General features: G+C 45.3%; 3 protein-coding genes across 3 annotated transcripts in view; 1 reads left to right on the top strand and 2 right to left on the bottom strand.

Moving 5' to 3' along the window:
- ADAM9 (ADAM metallopeptidase domain 9) overlaps window positions 1-796 on the bottom strand; it is a 148,625-nt gene extending 147,829 nt beyond the window's left edge. Inside the window, exon 1 of the mRNA XM_058525256.1 lies at window positions 563-796. Within this exon, the coding sequence (XP_058381239.1) occupies window positions 563-659 (97 nt within the window). The 5' untranslated portion in view covers window positions 660-796. The remainder of the gene's footprint in view (window positions 1-562) is intronic.
- Window positions 797-1,168: 372 nt separating this feature from the next.
- On the top strand, window positions 1,169-8,559 carry TM2D2 (TM2 domain containing 2). Its single transcript, XM_058525260.1, has 4 exons — window positions 1,169-1,479; window positions 2,307-2,394; window positions 4,427-4,542; window positions 5,727-8,559. Exons 1-4 carry the CDS (start codon window positions 1,253-1,255, stop codon window positions 5,938-5,940), a joined length of 645 nt encoding a protein of 214 aa, XP_058381243.1. The 5' UTR covers window positions 1,169-1,252; the 3' UTR covers window positions 5,941-8,559.
- A 70-nt stretch (window positions 8,560-8,629) lies between these two features.
- HTRA4 (HtrA serine peptidase 4) lies at window positions 8,630-18,378 on the bottom strand. The gene is made up of 9 exons (XM_058525257.1): window positions 17,898-18,378; window positions 17,192-17,291; window positions 16,219-16,423; window positions 15,151-15,345; window positions 14,689-14,721; window positions 13,230-13,344; window positions 12,760-12,817; window positions 12,317-12,412; window positions 8,630-8,935 (listed from the first exon to the last, which is right to left on the bottom strand). Exons 1-9 carry the CDS (start codon window positions 18,376-18,378, stop codon window positions 8,770-8,772), a joined length of 1,449 nt encoding a protein of 482 aa, XP_058381240.1. The 3' UTR covers window positions 8,630-8,769.
- Window positions 18,379-18,653: the final 275 nt, after the last annotated feature.

Here is an 18,653-nt window from a genome sequence, read left to right as displayed (position 1 = left end):
CCACCCGCCTTTATCCCATCAGTTAATTTAGCTCTGTGGACCTACTGGTGATTCCACTACTAAAATAAACGTCAAAACGTAAATTATGATAACCTGGAGCAAAAGTTCCATCTCCCGGTCTCTTTCCAAGTGACATGAACTCTACAAGCAAGACCGAGCTCCAATTCTCCAAGCAGTTTAAATGTGAACACACCCTCGGCGCGCACCCAGCCTCCAGGGCTCTCAGCCGACTCCGAGGGTCAGAGTCGAACCCCGAGCAGTCCCGGGAGAGTCTGGGGGACCCCGCTATGCGCGAGATGGGGGTGGGGCGCACCGCCAGAGGCTCTGCCAAGCAGGAGACGCAAGAGGAACCAGACAGAACAGTGCCAAGAAGGGTCTGGGGCGCCTGACCCCGAACCTCGGGTCCGAGAGCTCTCCACACGCAGCTGGAGCAGCTCCGCCTCCCGACCCCGGGTCCAGACCCCCGGCCAGGCCCCTCCTCTCCCAGGCACCCCGGGGTAACTCCGAGCGTCCCAGCACTAGGAAACAGAAATCCCAAAGGTCCCTGGGGGCGGACACCCACCTGGCCGAGCCCCACCGAGGATTGGGCCCACCAAGCCCAACAACAGCAGCCACTGGAAGCGGAGGGTCCCAAAGGGCGAGCCCGCGCCCGACCCCATCCCGGCCGATTCCGCAGGTTCCCCTCAACACTCGCTCGCCCGTGCCGCCGCCGGCTCCATCATTTCCCAGCCCTGCCGGGGCCCCAGCGCGGGCCGGCTGCGCGCGCCCGGGGGCGAACACGCGCTCGGCACTGACGCAACTCGGCGCTAGTCCGAGCTCGCTCCCGACTTCGCGCTCGCTGCGCTGACGTCAGGAGAAATCCAGGCCCCGGCCGGAGAATGGGTTTCTCTCCGGCCGCTGAAACCCCGCATTAGTCTGCCCCGCCCACTCGCCATCCGCCCCACCCTCTACTCCCAGGCCCGCCCACCTGGGGGTGGAGGGACAGCCGGAGGAAGCACTCGGAGCAGAAGAGGAGGAGCGTGAGACCCAGAAGAGGAACTGAGAAGCAGAAGCGACGCGCAGCCCCGCCCCCTACGAAGCCTCTTCTGATTGGTTGGCGCGGATTGGGCGGAGCGTCAAGCTATGCGCCCATTGGCTGTTTCGCGGCGAGGAGCGGGGCTCACCGGAGAAGCCTGAGCAGGCCGGGCTTGGGTCGGCGGTGCCGCCCGGGGTTTGTGGTTGAGGCCGGGTCTCCGCCGCTGGGCCCGGGAAGATGGTGCTGGGTGGTTGCCCGGTGAGTTATTTACTTCTCTGCGGCCAGGCGGCTTTGCTGCTGGGGAATCTTCTTCTGCTGCATTGTGTCTCTCGAAGCCACTCGCACAACGCTACCGCCGAGCCCGAGCTCACGTCCGCTGGCGCCGCCCGCCCGGAGGGCTCCGCCGGCGCCCCGAGCTGGGAGTATGGCGACCCCCACTCTCCAGTCATCCTTTGCTCTTACCTGTAAGCTACCCAGTCATCGAGGCGGGTGGATGGAGACGAGGCCAGGGGCATACGGGTGTTGTGCGGCGGGACGTGGGAGGGACGTGGGAGGGAGGCAGGCTGCTTTTTTTTTCCGGACCCTTTTCACCTGAGAACCTGCTAGTCACCGCGAGGGAGGTAAATCTCAGGACAGATTTCTCCCTCCTCTACCCATGCAGGGGAAACCTTGTGTGTCAGTGGCAGACCCTTGGGATCCCGAAAGAGGAGAACTAGGGAGGAGTGACATCATGTAGCCTCCGGAAGAGGGTCCGAGGTTGTGCCTTCTCTGTCGTGCTCCCTTTAACGGAAGGAGAATCCATCGTAGGTGCTGGTACTGAGTGAGGCACAAATGGAGTAAATTAGTTGTCCCTGCCTACGAGGCACTTCCTAAAAAAAACCAATATCCTTACCGTTGCAGAACCTTAACGTCTCTTTTTAGTCAAATAAGAAAAGGTGTTTGGGAAATGCAGATAGAACTGGGAATCCTTTGGCTTCAGTTTTGCCCTCATAGCCTTGTGGCCGTTTGCTACGGGAGAGATGAAGCCGTGACAGAAGTCGAATCCGTGTAGAAATAGGACCAGAAACACACCCCTGCCCCAATAAAAGGGTCATTTGGATGGCTATCTATTTGACCTGCTGTGCTTCAGTCTAATTCACACCATCTCTTGTCTTGGGGAAGAGTCAGAATGAAATTAAAGCCCAGAAAACCTGAATAAATGTCTCTTGCCTGTTTTGATAATACACATTTAAACAGCCATTTGCAAAGATCATATGATGGTGATGATCATGATCTTACTGGTGATTTACAGACCTGATGAATTTATAGAATGTGAAGACCCAGTGGATCATGTTGGAAATGCAACCGCATCCCAGGAACTTGGTTACGGTTGTCTCAAGGTGGGTTTTTGTTTTGTTTTATAAGCAAACTCTTCTATAGAGAAATGGCACTGGCTAAATGTTGTTACAGAAAAGTATAAGGAGTATGAAGTTACCTTTTTGTAGAATTCATTAAAATGACTGTTAATGGAAATTTCCAGCATGGCTGGGGTCAGTGGCAGAGCAAGACATTTAGTTTCCTCGGGAAGAAGCAGTCTCTGTGCCAAAAATACCCAAGTGCAAGGACCAACCTGTCTTTGGTTCCTTTGGCCATTGAGATTGACAGATTTGAAGCTGAAATGTCACCCTGACTATCCATCAAGGCATGTACTTTCCTAAAAGAGGAAAAAAAAAAGCTTTTGCACTTTCTAAATCTGATGATGGATTGAGCAGTATCTTTGGTACACATGCATTTGGGGCAACGCTCCTCTTGCCAATGATCTTTCTTTTCACCGGGCAAGCAGTTTCCGCCACATCCTTAGGAAATAGATAGGGTTCATCAGTATATGTCTTTTCAGGAGGTTATAGCAGTCAAGGAGAAGCCTTTGGTAACAATGGCCTCTTGGAGTGGAAAGAAGCCATTCAGTTCCATTAATAATATCCCTAAAGTTGAGTGCACACTTCCTAGTCAGTCTCCCAAAAACCAGTGAAGTTCATGTACTGCCTCCACACTGTGGACTCACCATTATGTTGTATTATGCTGCGTAATGCAAATCAAGATTCAGTCAGATGTAAGAGAGTTATGGGAAAACTCTTTGTACTAAATCGGAATAAACCAGAAAGTAATAAGACCAAAAAGGAAACTCTTTCTGCAATCATGTGTAAAGAAATATTTTCAATACAATGAGATTTTGTTCTAATGATAATTATTGATAAAAGTTTGAGTTAGCATTGTAGAGAGATAACTTACTTTTGCCCATTTTAATTAAAAAATGGGTTGATCCTGTCAAGGCACTCGAACTGTCACTTCCCCCAGAAGTTCTAGAGGACCGGCAGTACTCACTCAGGCGCCTGAGTCCAGGGGGAGGTACAAGGAGTAAGCATCCTTATTTCCCACTCCCTTGCCTTTGAGGAATGCTCCAACAAAAATAGCAGTGACACACTTAATAAGGTGCCAGGAGAGAATGAACAGCTGTGCTTTCTCTGCTAGAATTCAGTAACACAAAAGGTCAGAGGTCCTGTTCTCAAATATTTTGCTGGAATTTAAACTTATACTATAGATGTACTACAGATATCTGATAATCACACATTCATGACCTAAATGAAGTCCTGGGTCAGTTGATATTCTGAGTTCTTTCCTAATTATGTTCATTTATAACATATATATATAAAACAGCCCTCTAGTACACATTGACTTTTTAAATACCCATTCCCAAATGTTCAGTAATGTGCTCTTTTTCCTGTAAATATGGGATAATTAAAGCATTTTGTCCATGTGTTCTAAATGGCATTTAATGAAACTGATTATAAATTTTTTTTACGATACTATTAAAGAAGCCAGTCATAAAGAAGAAAAAAAAGTTTATTTAAAACAATGTCAATTTAGGATAGACTAATGTAAAATCACTTGAAGTATATCACTAAATTCTTTGCTCTTTAGTATAGCTTTACTCCAACTTTGTTAGAATAATTATTGTCCTGAGTCAGCTTTTATTAATTAGTATAAAGATATGTTTTGTAGGGCCGGCCCCATGGCTTAGCGGTTAAGTACGCGCGCTCCGCTACTGGCCGGCCAGGGTTCGGATCCTGGGCGCGCACCAACGCACCGCTTCTCCGGCCATGCTGAGGCTGCGTCCCACATACAGCAGCTAGAAGGATGTGCAACTATGACGTACAACTATCTACTGGGGCTTTGGGGGAAAAAAAAAAGGAGGAGGATTGGCAATAGATGTTAGCTCAGAGCCGGTCTTCCTCAGCCATCCTTAGCATGGATGTTAGCTCAGGGCTGATCTTCCTCACAAAAAAAAACAATAAATAAAATAAGATATGTTTTGTGTTACTTGCTTTGGTGAGTTTGTTAGTTTTGTATGTTTTGGTTTGGTTGTCATCACAGTTCGGTGGTCAGGCCTACAGTGACGTGGAACACACTTCAGTCCAGTGCCGGGCCCTAGATGGAATTGAGTGTGCTAGTCCCAGGACCTTCCTACGAGAGAATAAACCTTGTATAAAGTAAGTGTTACTTTGAATGGGGTAGTTGTTGCTTGGATGGAGGTAGAGCTGTTTTCCTTGTCATCTCTTGATGTGACTTCCTTTACCTTAAGTGTTAGAGGGGCAACATGATTACTACTGTGCATAATCCATGGTTAGGGGCAATGTTGTTATAATAGGGAGGACACTGGACGTGAGACCAGAGGCTATAAGTTCTAAATGTCTCTTTCACCAACTTGCTAAGTATCTTTGGATGCCCAGAGTCTCTGTCCCCTCATCAACAGAGTGAAGGAGTTGGACCAGATGATCTAGCTCCAGAATTCCTATGATAGGCATAAATCCTGTGAAAATAGCCTAGTATTTAAGGAATAAAGGTTTTATTATTAAAAGTGTGGGCCTCTCTCCCTGAAAATTAGTTTGTCTTACAGTTGAAGAATTAGGGTTGGGCCGGCCCCATGGCTTAGCAGTTAAGTGTGCGCGCTCCGCTGCTGGTAGCCCGGGTTCAGATCCCGGGCACGCACCGTCACACCGCTTCTCCGGCCATGCTGAGGCCGAGTCCCACATACAGCAATTAGAAGGATGTGCAGCTATGACATACAAGTATCTACTGGGGCTTTGGGGAAAAAATAAATAAATTAAAAAAAAGAATTAGGGTTATTTCTGTAAATTCTGCTTGAAGGCACAGAATTTACTTGTACCGTTTGCTAATAGAGAGTCTATGACTGCGTTTAGTGATGACATCAGAGCAGCTGCAATTGAGTGTCATCACAGTCTATAAGGCAGAAGTCCTTATGAAGAAGTCTGGTGTTTAGTTGCCACAAAACAGCAGGAAAGGTATATGGAGACCAGTGTTCATTTAAGGAAAGACAACACTTCGTTAGAGAACTACATTCAGAACTCCAGCCTCAGGAAAAGAGCCTGTGGCGGGGAATGGGGCCCAGACTCTACTTCTACCTCGATGCCTGTTATGCAGCTGTGCTTGATAATTTCTTGTCCAGTCCAACTCAATATTTGTTCTTATAGGTCCTCCATTTCTTAGCAAGTACTCTTGAGACTCCAGACCAACTAGAGACTTTCTGTTTGCGGGAGCTAAGGGAGTAAGAAGCCACAGAGGGACTGCTGCACCATCTTTTCCTTATGTTGAATTCATTAAGTGTTTTAATTTTTATGTGGTATACATCTTCTTTTTAATTCCTTTTGTCTAGGTATACCGGACACTACTTCATAACCACTTTACTCTACTCTTTCTTCCTGGGATGTTTTGGAGTGGATCGTTTCTGTCTGGGACACACTGGCACAGCAGTAGGGAAGCTGTTGACACTTGGAGGACTTGGGATTTGGTGGTTTGTTGACCTTATTTTGCTTATTACTGGAGGGCTGATGCCAAGTGATGGCAGCAATTGGTGCACTGTTTACTAAAAAGAGCTGCTGTTATGGCCCAGAGAGGCAAGTCTTCTGAATTCATCTCTACAGGCTCAGAACTCTTCCTTGATATCAGAAACGACCATTACTTTCCCTCTTTGGACAGAATGAGTTTGGTTAGGAAGGTTTCTTTGGACTGGATTTTCAACCCAAATTTTACCTTGCAGACTAGAAATGACAAGCAAACAGTATTGTGGGAATCAAGTTTGTACCTTTCCTCGTGTACAAAATACAAAGGAGAGTGACTAACTTATAAGCTGCAGAAGGGTTTCCATGCTCTTTATTTCTGTACATTGCTGTATCTTCAGTCCTTTGGAGCAAGTGGACCCAACAGGATGAGCAAAGTGAATATTTTTAGCCTTGCGCCTTTTGTGACCCTGAGTCTTCTTACAGAAGAGATCTAAAGCTGAACCGATAGAAATCTTCAGCAGAAGTAGAAATGGCCATGGATTTTAATATACACTGAAATTCTGACTTTCTGAATTTAAATTGCAGAATAAATTTTGCCAACCTGGAATGCTGTTTGGATATTTTCAATAGGTAGACTGAAACTCAAAATTAAATCTGTTTTGCTAAAGGCTAGGCGTTTGAAATGAACCATCCTATTAATAAATGCTTTTGTTTCATAATTATTATGCTCGAGAGGCAATATATACAGTACAATAATTTCTTCATTCCAGTTATGTTTTGAAAGCCAACGGTATCACACATGGGTAAACTATCCTCTTGACAGAATTTTCCTGTCTAAAAATTTGTATTTACCAGTTTAGAGAGCCCATGTTGTACGCTGGTAAAAAAAGATTTCATACAAGTAACTCTAAAACTATTATTCACGATTAGGTAAGATAAGATGAGGAGCCTCAGGCCCTTGGAAAGGAAAACAGACTCTTACTTAAAGGATATTAGTACTGAGTGCTGGGTAGAGTTAGGATGTGATTTATGGGGACAAAGAGAAACTGAACATATTCTGTCAAAATAAGCATGGTACCAGAAGCTCTCACTGTGGACTACAGCAGTCATTCACAGGGAAAGAGTAACAATCAAGCTTTTGCATTCCAAAATCACTGGGAATAAAAGGAAATGTTCCAAATTATAAGTGGTTTTAAAAACTTCGTTCCCATCCTTTACAATCTAAGTTGAAAAGAACTGTTAAATATAAAGTAAAAGGAGGACTTTGTGGGCAAGTCAAACTAAGCCTGCTATTTGGGATAACTTATAAATTCTAGAAACAATCAAGATAGAACTACTCAAAGTGTAGTCTCATAATAATTAACTTAAAGACCAAGAATCACAGTTAAAATAACTCTGCAAATGCTCTATCATTATGAAGCAGCTTTCCTAAAAGTTTCAGGTTTATTATCCCTGATTAATATGATCACTGTTCTTATATTATTAAATGGTGACAATTGTGTAAAAGGTAAAACAGATTATTTTCTGTCCAGAAAGTTCTGTACCACATTGACCTTAACCTTGTTAATAACAGCAATAATTGGTAGATTCTTATTCATACTGTCTTTACTCTAAGACAGTATTTTTTAAACTGTTCTGAGTCATGAAGAAACTGGACCCTCTCCCCAGAAAAATGCACATACACATAACATTTTGCATAGAATTTAAGGGGGTTCAAGGATACCATATTAAAAAAAAATAAACTCACTTCTAAGAGAAATCTGGAAAACAAAAACTAAAATTAAAATCTTACCCAAGATAAGATACTATGTTAAGGCACAAATCTTGCCTCATCTCACCATTTTTTTTAATCTTCTTAAGGATATTCACAAACCCCATCAAACACTATTTTCTTTAAAAAAAAAAAAAGAAAAAAAAACTTTGGCAGCTTTCAGACTCAAAATCATTAACATTTCTAGGAGGAAGAGTTTGGGTAAAAAGGTAAAAGTCTAAGTTATTAAAGTATGTGTTTTATAGAAGCACTTCTCACAGTAAAAAGCTGTAGGAGACCAAAGTTGTTTCCACTGCTAGAGTGATAACTTGAGCATCTTTGATATTCCTCTCTGGCAATCGACATTGTCAGTTTCAATTTGACTGCTAAATGATGCCCATCCTCTGTATCCACAAACCCTGGCCAAATGTGATACAACCTCAAAAACTGATGTAGTAAAGGAATATTATTAAAAATTTGAGGGGCCGGCCCAGTGGTGTAGTGGTTAAGTTCACGTGCTCCACTTCAGTGGCCTGAGGTTCCCCAGTTCAGATCCTGGGAGCGGACCTATGCGCCACTCACCAAGCCATGCGGAGGCAGAGTCCCACATAGGGCAACTAGAAGGATATACAACTATGACATACAACTATCTACTGGGGCTTTGGAGAGAAAAGGAAAAAAGGAGGAAGATTGGCAACAGATGTTAGCTCAGGACCAATCTTCCTCAAAAAACAAAAGAATTAGAAATTTGATTTCCTTTCCACTCTGGATTCAGGTTGTTTCTTAATATTTGGTAGATAGATCTATGGTGTGTGTGTTTGTGTTTGTGTTATATCCAGTTTGTGGCTATAGAGAAGTTTTAAAATACTAAAGGATCCTGTCAAGGTTAAATGAGAAACTGTGCCTGTTTTTCAGTTGTTTCCTATCTTTAAATAAAATTTTATCAGCTCCCCAGACTTCCTGGCACCATGTCCTTCTTCCACGTGCTTTAGTAGGACTTCTTAGCAGCAGTATAGCATTGCCAACCTAATGATCCCTGAACGTGTGCGTGTGTGTGTGTGTGGAAAGAGATCCTAAAACCCCTTGCCATCTTTGGCACATCTTCAATACAAACCAGGTAATATGGCTTTGGTTTTGTTAGATAATTTCTCTCTAAAGGAAGATACTTAATTGATTATTTCAGGTGTGACTGTCAGGATCACCGTTTGACTTCCCCGACGAACCATGATGGAAACGGAATCATTGTCCTTAACAGCTTCAATAACATCGCTTGTGGTGGTAACAGGTTGCCCATTTATGCCGACAATTACATCGTGGTCTCTCAACCCAGAGCTGGGAGGGGGGAGAAAAAGGACCATGAAACTATAAGAGTTTTACTTATTCCCATGGCACTACTATTTTGCTGGTATTAAACATACAAACCGGGAAACCAGAAATAGCACCAATCTTTCCAAATATAAGGGCTGTTCTGAGATATGCTGCAAAATCACCTGGAAGACAACAGTCCTATTTACCTTTATAAAATTAATATTCTATCAGAATCATGTGTAAGAACTTTATTCCTCCGATATATTGGATTTGGTTTGGAATAGGGAATTCAGCTTTTAATTTCTGTTAATCTCTGACCTCTGTTAGCCTCAAGTACACTCCTGATCTTACCAGCAAATGTGAAAAGTCCAAGCAATATATTTTTCTGATCAGTTTGATTTTGACAGCCCACTTACTTGCCCCATCTTGACCACAGCTTATGGGGCTGGAAAGTGTGTTGAGCTGCATGACAGAAGCTCTGCTTCCAGTAAGTCAAAAACCAGTCACCCAAGCCTAAATATTTATGGCTCTGGTTCTAGGCTCCTTTTCACCAAAGTTGTGATTATATTCAGTCTCCAACATACTTGCTTCACACAGAATATATATTCTAGAAACAAAAACCACCTCCAAATATGAAACACTGCAATAAATATATAGCCATGCTGATGATTTGTTTTAAAGGCAAAAATAGGCTCGAAGAAGAACATCGAATTAAATGACTCCAGGAGATACCATTTAAGAGAAATGGGAAGCCCAAGGCATAATGATAATGTGGGAGGATTACCACGATAGTGAAGTTTATAAAAAGGAGAAATTTAAAGCAAGAGGATGTGAAGAGAAGTTTGAGGGTGGAGCTAAAAGAGGGAAAGCCTTTAGAACAAGGACAGCTCAGGAGGATGACTGGGACCGTGCACAAAGAAAGAACTTAATCCGTGGTAGTACTGTGAGTAGAAAAAGAAAGAAAGAAACCTGCAAATTAATAGTGAGTGCAAATTATGCACCATATATTGATACCAGCTTAACACAAGGTTGACATAAGGGAAGCCATATTGTAGAAAAAAAGCATTGTAACTTTGAATGACCTCTGACTAACTAACCCAGCTGGATATGCACCCTTCAGGAGATCTAATTGCTTTGTAGATCCCTGCTTGTGCATGTACCTCCCAGCTGCCATAAGACGATGACTTTGTTCTTTTGAGTTCTTGAGGAATGTGATGACCCCCAAACAGAGAGTCTATGCTGATAGCCATCATCAAGGAAAACTGAAAGATCTGGTGTGGTGACTCCCAGTCTGTAACACCAGAGGGTCAACATTCCTAACCCCTTCCCCTATAACCCACTGGCCTATATAACTGCTTCAAGATTCTGTGCTCCCTTAAGATGGTTCTTTTGGACATTAGTCGGCCATCTTCCCCCTTGCTAGCAAGCTGTAATAAAACCCTTTTTCTCCTCCTTCCTTGCCTTTTGACTACTGGCATGTCTTGTGGCGGGCAGACAACGCCCCCACCCCCCACCTTGTGTAGTAACAATATGAGGAAGTGAGGCCCAGACAGGATAAACGGCCTTTCCCCTGTCCTACAGCTTGTAAGAGGCTAAAGTAGGATTTATCCTGGGTCTTTCAGACTTGGAAACTCATCTTTTTGCCACTCCACCACTCTGCCTCTCATAAACAAGGAAAGCAGGATAATAGAGGGGTTACGCCAGGTTCCACATCCCTGCTCTCCAACTTACTGTGTAACTCTCAAGTTAATTAACCTCTCTGTACCACAGCTGCTTCCTCTGTAAAATAATACCTATGTCATAAGACTATTGGGGGCTCAAACAAGTATGTAAAACACTTAAAATGGTGCCTGATGTATAGTAACTGGTTAATAGATTCCAGCTGTTATTACTGTAATTATGATTATTATTAGATTTATTATTAGATGTAAGTGGGTCAAGCCAGAAAGAATAGATTTCCAGTTTATCAGTGACTTCAAGTAAGCAGTAATTCCCACACTTGCATGTGCATCCGAATCACCTGGAGATCTCGTTTAAAATGCAGACTCTGATTCAGCGGCCAGCCTGTCAGTCTGCATTTTTACAAAGCTCCAGCTGAGGCCAACGCTCCTGGTCTACAGACCACGTTTTGAGTAGCAGGGACTTGGAGAGCTGAAAGAAATGGCTTTGGCCTTGAACCAGAAGTTAAAAATAAGGGGGGGAGGGGGAGGGCAGGAACCGAGAAAGTCTAGAAAAGCCTGTGACAGGCCAAAATTAGCAACATGAGACCTGAGCTATTCTGAACAGTTAGTACCTTACGGTTTCTTCCTCCTACTAAAGGAGTTGTCATAATCTAAACAGATGATTGAGCTCTTGAAAAACAAAAACAGTGCGAGAGGGCTACTGAAGAGGGAGAGAAACCCAGGAGAACAATTGTAGGACGAGCCACCTCTTCCCGCAGTCGTGAGTATAAACATTTAAAGACAACAGTCAACTCAGCTGCAGCATCTTCTTTGGGGAGCTTCTGTACCTTTGCTATATTTACTTTCTTTCTTTCTTTATGTTTGTATATATTTATTTGTTCAGTGCTGGCCTCTGACGCTGTCATGCAGAGTTCAAAGTAAAAAGTGTTTCAAAGTACCTAAAATATGTTAAACTTTCAACCCTCTGGATTCGTCTGGGTTTTTTTTGTAATTGAAGTATAGTTCACATACAATACTAGTTTCAGTGGATTCTTCTGATTCTTAATAACTAAGATTTCGAAAGAATAGATTTGGGAATTCCTAGCAAATTTAATTTAAACTTATGCTGTTAACTCATATCATGAATTCTTGAGCTACAGAGAACCATCTGCTTCCAAAAACATAAAAAAAACACGCTCACAAGTACTCAAGTCTAAATCAGCATCTGTCCAATAGAAATCTAAGGCAAGCCACATATGTCATTTTAAATTTTCTCATAGGCACATCATAAAAAAATTTTTTTAAATAGATGAAAGTAATCTTAATATATCTTATTTAACTTAATATACCTAAAATACCACTTTAACATGTAATATTTTAATAATTATTAATAGATATTTACACTCTGTCTTTGAAATCCACTAGAAACAACACACGCCTGATCTGCTACTATACAACAACATCTTACACAATGCAATGATTAAAGTGAAATGCAGTCCTCACAAAATAAAAAAGGTGTGTTTAACGGAAAAATATTTTACATTGCTTCTGTGCTTTTCTTTAAATAAATTAAAAGTAAATAAAATTAAGAATTCAGTTCCTCAGTCACACCAGCCACATCTCGAGCGTTCAGTAGCCATGTGTGGGTGGGGCCGCTGTACTGGACAGCACATGCCTAGATCCTGCACGCTGACCACGGCTCACACCGAGGAGGAGGCTAGGCGAGGGCCAGAGCTTAGCTTACCTCTCAGCAGCTGTTCCTTGAATCACTTCGTACACAAAAACCCCGGAACTCACATCAGGGATGTTTGGATCTTGCCTTTTCATTTCCTGAAGAAGGCTGAGAAAAGGAGAAGAGTTTTCCCATAAGGCTAAGAAGCACAACGAAGGAATCTCCTGAGCCTGGGTCAAAGCCTCCAAGGCTCAGCAGGTACTCTGCCTGTTCTGCTCAAGGCTCACAAGGGCCAGTAAGGATTCCTTCAAGCCGGTCACCGTTATTCTTCCGTGGGGGTGTTCTGCACCCCTAGGGGGTGCAGGCAGAGCCAGAGACCTACCCTGTGACAAATAGGGCCTAAGGTCACAGGAGAACCTAGCTGTAGTCCAAAGGCGTTACCTTCCCTGTTACAACTATCCAGCTGTGGCTTTGCCTCTGAAAAACAACCCAGACATATTCAAACTCATGCTTACTTCGTAGTGAGGGGCAGCATTCGCAGACCCAGATATTTCTTCCGTGAAAGAGCCTTTCCTGGAAAAGAAAATTATAATGTGTTACCAACCACATCTTCTTTCCTTTTGGCAGAGCTTAAAAGATACCTGAGTCACAGAATATCCTTACTGTTGTGGCTGCCCTTTCAGGCTGCCAGCCATGAAATATGTGCTTAGGAGAACCTTTGTTGTTAGCACAGATACTCCTCCCACCTACCTCCCCAGCTCCAGCCCAAGAGTTTCCTTTCCACAATAGTTCAATCCAAATATTTCTGGGTACAACTCATGTCTGGTTTTCTGCCTAGACCCCCAGTATTGCCAGCCAAACCACCACGATAGGAGCTGGGTACCAGTGACTCAGTATTCTATAGAACTCAAATGGCTGTCTCCACAATACATTGAGTGCTCCTGAAAACCATGCAAAGGGAAGAAAAAGTCTTAATTCCCCTCACCCTTTAACTGGCGCTCATGGAATTCTGCCAAGAACTGTCGAATGCGATCTGAGGGAATTGCAAAGGAGATTCCTGCGGTCACCTTCAGTGTATTTATGCCAATCACTTCACCATCCTGGCAGGAGAGGAGACATTATTCAGTCGCCAAGTTGTGCAAACCAAACAAGTAGAGGAAGGAGTGAAGCTAGTCACTTAGGGTCGGAATTCAGAGGGGCTGGAGGAGATGTGTGCTGCTTCAATAGAGAGCAATGGATGTTACCTTAGAGTGCAAATAGTGCGGTGGGTTGGCAGACATGACCTGCACATGTGCAAATTCCTGCTGAGGAATTTTTTTTTTAATCTTGAGCTCATTTTTTCTTCGCTAAATTACATTAATTTTAAAAGTGAACCACAGTTTGTATTTTGACACAGATAAGAGGACAAGGAGTATTTGCCTTTTCATCTCTTAAATGAAACTAAAAATAAACATAGAAAAGACAAAAAGCTGATGGATTTTCAGCAACACTTCAATGAAACTATTCAGAAGAATTAGCACATTGACCTTAGGAACTGAGCTCTACTGAGCTAAAGCTATGAAGTAGGAAATACTTTCCTCTTTGTGAAATTCATCATCCTTTAGTCTTTGTTAGGTAACGGAAAGGATAGAAAAGAAACTTCTGATCATATTAAAATTCAGTAGGTCTGGGATGTGGCCTGCAAGTGTGCATGTCATCTTTGCTCTAGTAAACTCATTATCTGCTGGAGAAAGCAGGCACCAAAAATTACATGCAAGGTTATGAGTAAAAAGCACTCAATAATTTCACACACAATTCATTCTCCTATAAGCAAGTGTAATATGTAAAGAGGACCAAAAACAATCAGCTCAAAGGGACGCAGCATGATCACAGACTGTGTGTCAAACAGCATTGCACGCTCGTGCTTTCACGTGTTTGGGCTACTGGAAACCCTGGCATTTCCATTAGAGATGCTGAATAAAATTTAGGAATTAAATTCATGACAGAGCAATGGATTCTTGTTGTGGCTTTTCTGCCATCTATAAGCAGGTCAAGACTAAAATCCTGGACAGACCACATCATGTAATTAGCATTTTTGGATGACAGACAGTTTTTCAGCAGGGGATCTTCAAGGATATATATATATAGTACAGCTGGTCATTTGACATAAATTTGGGTTTAGTACCCAGGGCTTTTGTTAACTATCAATTGAAAACAGAAAACATGTTGAAGTGATGTAAGTGCAAATAAGCCTGGCACTCTCAGTTGGATACGATCACACACTAGGATGATAAATCCATCGTAGATCTTAAATTTTCCTCGCCATTTACTTAAGATGCAATAATAGAAAAGCATGATACCACACATCTTTACACAAGAGTGACATCCTCGTCTGCATCATGGAATTTGTAAAGTCTTTGAAAGTTAGGAAGAGGCATGAAGCAGCAAGGAAAGTGGCCACTTACCAAGTTCACCAGAGGCCCCCCAGAATTCCCGTGCTGAAGACAGAATTTGAAAAAGCCGTTAGTACTTTTCCCCTTGTGGTTTATACATAGTTCCTAAAGAGGTCTACCGAAAGCAGCCTGCTCCAGTGAGCTGCTGTTCCCCCAAGGCAGGCAGAGCTGCGCCCCCTGTCATCACCGATACTGAAGTCATTGCAGGTAAAGACCAGCAGCAAAAGGACCACCACTTTCTACAGCAGCGGTGACCTCTATGACAGACCCTAAGAGACCCCCCAATATCGTGGATGCCAATTATCACATCTAACAGGCTGAACTCTAACAACGTGGCATCCCATCCCTCTCATAAGGATCTAATGGAACTCGGGACATTCCCGAAAGTCCAAAGGCAAGAGAAGGCATTCTGAAGTATTCTCACTGTACTGCCAGTATCTTATGGGCTAAGGATGGCCCTCCTAAGTGACTTACATTAATTATGGCATCAGTCTGGATATAGTCCATGTCAGAATCCTTCAGCCCCAGCTCTTTGCCCCCTCGCTGTGTAGTGCTGACAATTCCTGCGGTCACTGTGTTCTGCAGAGAAAACGGGCTGCCCAAAGCCACCACGAACTCTCCAGCCCGCAGGTCAGATGACGTTCCCAGCAACAATACAGGAAGGTCAGTCTGCTCACGGGGAAGAAGGGATGGGGAGGACAGAAGAGAAGAACAAATGAAGAATAGAATCAACCAGTACTTGTGCACAACACATATATGACACAGTCTCCATCATCTTGGCACCTACAATCCAAGAATCACCCACCCGCCCACATAGGGTCTATGACTGCCCGATGCTTCTTTCTCAAATTCCAACTACCACCAAACTCTCACTTGTTAAGATGATCAGGATCATCTCTAAAATCTAAAATTATTGCTTGTAGAAGTTGCTATAAGTAAACCACCAGTTAAGTAATGATGAACATAAACTAACATTAGCACTGTCCCAGCTCAAAAGTTTACCAAGTTAATAAGCCACAAACAGAAAGGAGATCACCCAGAGCAGCGCTTCTCAACTTTAATGTGCACACAAATCATCTGGGGATCTTATTAAAAAGAAGATTCTCATTCAGTAGATCTGGGTGGGGTCTGAGACTCTGTATTTCTAAAAAATTCTCAGATGACGTCAATGCTGCTGGTGTGCAGACCACCCTTTGTATAGCAAGGAACTCAAAGTATTCCTTAGCTTTGAATCCATTGTGATCATTCCTGGTATTCCAAGACAAGCAGAGAAATGAGTTTCCCAGAAGCAGTGTCTGTTGAAGAAGGAGGTGAAAGAGAAAAAAAAGACTGCTGTGTAGTTAATAGAAATTGTTAGGGATGAACAAACAGGCATGGAAGAAAAATAAAGAGGGGAGTGAAGAACAGAAAGAAAGGAAACTAGAAAAAAGCATATACCAGGTAGAAAAGATATGGAGTGGGAGTGGGGTGGAGAAGAAAACATCAGCAAATTGATGAAAATTCCCAAATCCGCAGACTCTGATTTGGCCCTTGCATACTCACATTTGGCTCAATCTTAATCAGTGCAAGATCCAATTTATGGTCAATGTCCTTGACAGTGGCTTCATACTGGACCCCACTCTGGAGCTCCACCTGGATCCACCGTTGGTTGGTGAGGACGTGGGCATTGGTAACAATGAGCCCATCCTCAGACACTATGAACCCAGAGCCACTGGATGCGGGAATATCCTCACTGCTGAGAGGTGACCTGTCTCAGGAAGACAACAGCATAAGCAGAAGGCAGGGAGATCAGGGGATCCATCTTAGTCTGGAAACACAGGCACCGGGCATTTATCAAGCACGCCTCCAGCAGTTTTCTCAGACATTTTACTTTACTGTCTCTCCATGTGTAAGTGGACTCTGCATGTTCAGTACCCTGGCCATCTCTTATGAACACGACTGAGCGCTGACTCTAACTCTCCTTTCCAGCGATGCTCCCTTCTTCAGAGCTGGTCAGCGGAACAACCCTCTGCTTCGAAAAGGCCTAAGCTAATCATAATACTTGGAGCAAAAGTGAACCTAGTACCTCAGGGAGGGGCCCAGGCAGGGAGGGAGTCAAAGAAGTTTGGTGCCAGCTTAGGTTCCACTACTAGCTGGCCTTGTGACATAGAACAAGTTACTCCTGCTCTCTAGGTCTGGGTGTCCTTCCATGCAAACTAGGGGGCTGGGCAAGATCACCATCCAGACGCCTTCTAGCTCTTACATCTGACCTTCAATTTTGTCTGTGGGAGATGAGGAGAGGGAACCCCCAGTCACCTAAGTGCGCGGAGCAGCCCAGAGTCGGAAGTCAGAATCCCTATGCCTCTGCTCTCCGGCTAAACGACCCTGAGCAGGTTATTCAAGCGCTTTGAGCCGCGATTTTCTCCCCGCGGTTTTTACGACTAAATGCTGCTTGGAAAGCGGTAGCGCGGGGGAGGGTGGGGGCCTGGAGCAGATAGGCGCTCAGAAACAGTCCTCGTCCTCCTACCTCCTTTACCTGCGGAACAGCTGCAGGTGAACCACAGACGGCGCCACCTTCTCCACCACCGCGGCGATGAAGTTGTACCTGCTCCTGAGCCAGCCTGCGCTTCTGGTGCCTGTGAAGAAATGCTCCACTCTTGGGGGCGTCGGGACTTCTGCGGCCTCACCGTATCAGGTGTCATACCTCAAATCTCTCAGTCTCTCTCCTTTCCCTCTCCACTTTCCCTTCCCTTCCTCTCTTCGGGCTTCCCCTCCTATGTATTTACTGCAATCCCATAAAGATAGGCCTTGAGGGGCCGGCCCTGTGGCGTAGTGGGTAAGTGCACGCGCTCCGCTCCAGCGGCCTGGGGTTCGCAGGCCCGGATCCCAGGTGCGGCCCGACGCACCGCTTGTCAAGCCATGCTGTGGCGGCGTCCCATATAAAGTAGAGGAAGATGGGCACGGGTGTTAGCTTAGGGCTAATCTTCCTCAAAAAAAAAAAAAAAGGTTCACCTTGAGGGACCAAACCTGTCATCCCGTTTGGAAAAAAAGAATTTAAAAGGGAAGACGGCATTCAGCAAGCATGGGGAGGAAATTGGAGAGAAACCACACGGGAACCGGTAAAGAGACACCTAAGGAGGAAAGAAAATCGGGAACAAGGAGTTGAATCCCTAAGGCATATCGAAATGCGCTCCTTAGGCAAGTTCGGAGTGTCTGAGAGCGCGCGCGGCCCTGGCGCTCACCTGGGTCCCCACAGTCGCCCCTCTGCACCGGCACGGCCGGGAGCGCGCCCCGGAGGCGCGCGGCGCGGTTCTCGGCGCGGAGCGCGCACAGGCTGGGGTAGGTGCGCCCGTCGCTGCCGCACACGGCCGCCCCCGCCGCCGGGCAGCCGCAGGTGCCCAGCCCCGCGCCGCCGAAGCTCCGGGGGCTGCGCGGCGGGCGGCACTGCAGCCCCGGGGCGCAGGGCCGGCCGAGCGCCCCGCCGCAGGCCTCGCCCTCGGCCGCGGGGCAGACGCGGCAGCAGCGGCAGCGGTCGGGCACCGGCGTCGCCCCCGCCGGGCAGGTGGGCAACGGACGGCAGCGCGTCGGCTCGCAGGTCGCGGGGCAGAGCAGCGAGGGCCAGGACCTCCTAGCGTCGACCCTGGGCGCAAGCACCGGGGGCAGCAGCAGCCACAGCAGGAGGAATTGTCCGGCCCCGGCTGGCCGCAGCAGAGGTCTGCTCATCCTGCTCCCGTCCCTCTTCGCTCCCACTTCCCCGATTACATTCCTCTGGATGAACCGCAACTGCTCTAAAATGAGCAGCACTTTCTCCCGGCTAGGGCGCCGCCTCTGCCAGCCCCCAGACTTTAAGGGGCAGAACCTGGCAGACCGCTCCACACACACACCCATACATCCCCCAGGCAATGAAGAGCCGTCCCTAGCCCGACGCTGAGCAAGGACCTACCTCGTGAAATCCCTAAAACCAATCATGGGGGCAGATTGACGAGACATCACCCACC

Source organism: Diceros bicornis, chromosome 29 (genome assembly GCF_020826845.1).
Source record: "Diceros bicornis minor isolate mBicDic1 chromosome 29, mDicBic1.mat.cur, whole genome shotgun sequence".
Taxonomy (NCBI): Eukaryota; Metazoa; Chordata; class Mammalia; order Perissodactyla; family Rhinocerotidae; genus Diceros; species Diceros bicornis.
The sequence above is the reverse complement of the archived record's forward strand: the minus strand, read 5'-3'. Positions and strand labels throughout refer to the sequence as shown.

Excerpts from the sequence above, each read along its gene's own strand:
- HTRA4 (XM_058525257.1), bottom strand. The coding sequence starts at position 18,378 with ATGAGCAGACCTCTGCTGCGGCCAGCCGGGGCCGGACAATTCCTCCTG. Across the intron at positions 15,346-16,218 it reads TGATTAAGATTGAGCCAAAT|ACTGACCTTCCTGTATTGTT; the intron begins GTGAGTATGCAA and ends CCCCGTGAGCAG. Across the intron at positions 12,413-12,759 it reads ATGCTGCCCCTCACTACGAA|CCTTCTTCAGGAAATGAAAA; the intron begins GTAAGCATGAGT and ends TCCTTTTCTCAG.
- TM2D2 (XM_058525260.1), top strand. The coding sequence starts at position 1,253 with ATGGTGCTGGGTGGTTGCCCGGTGAGTTATTTACTTCTCTGCGGCCAG. Across the intron at positions 1,480-2,306 it reads GTCATCCTTTGCTCTTACCT|ACCTGATGAATTTATAGAAT; the intron begins GTAAGCTACCCA and ends GGTGATTTACAG. Across the intron at positions 4,543-5,726 it reads GAGAATAAACCTTGTATAAA|GTATACCGGACACTACTTCA; the intron begins GTAAGTGTTACT and ends CCTTTTGTCTAG.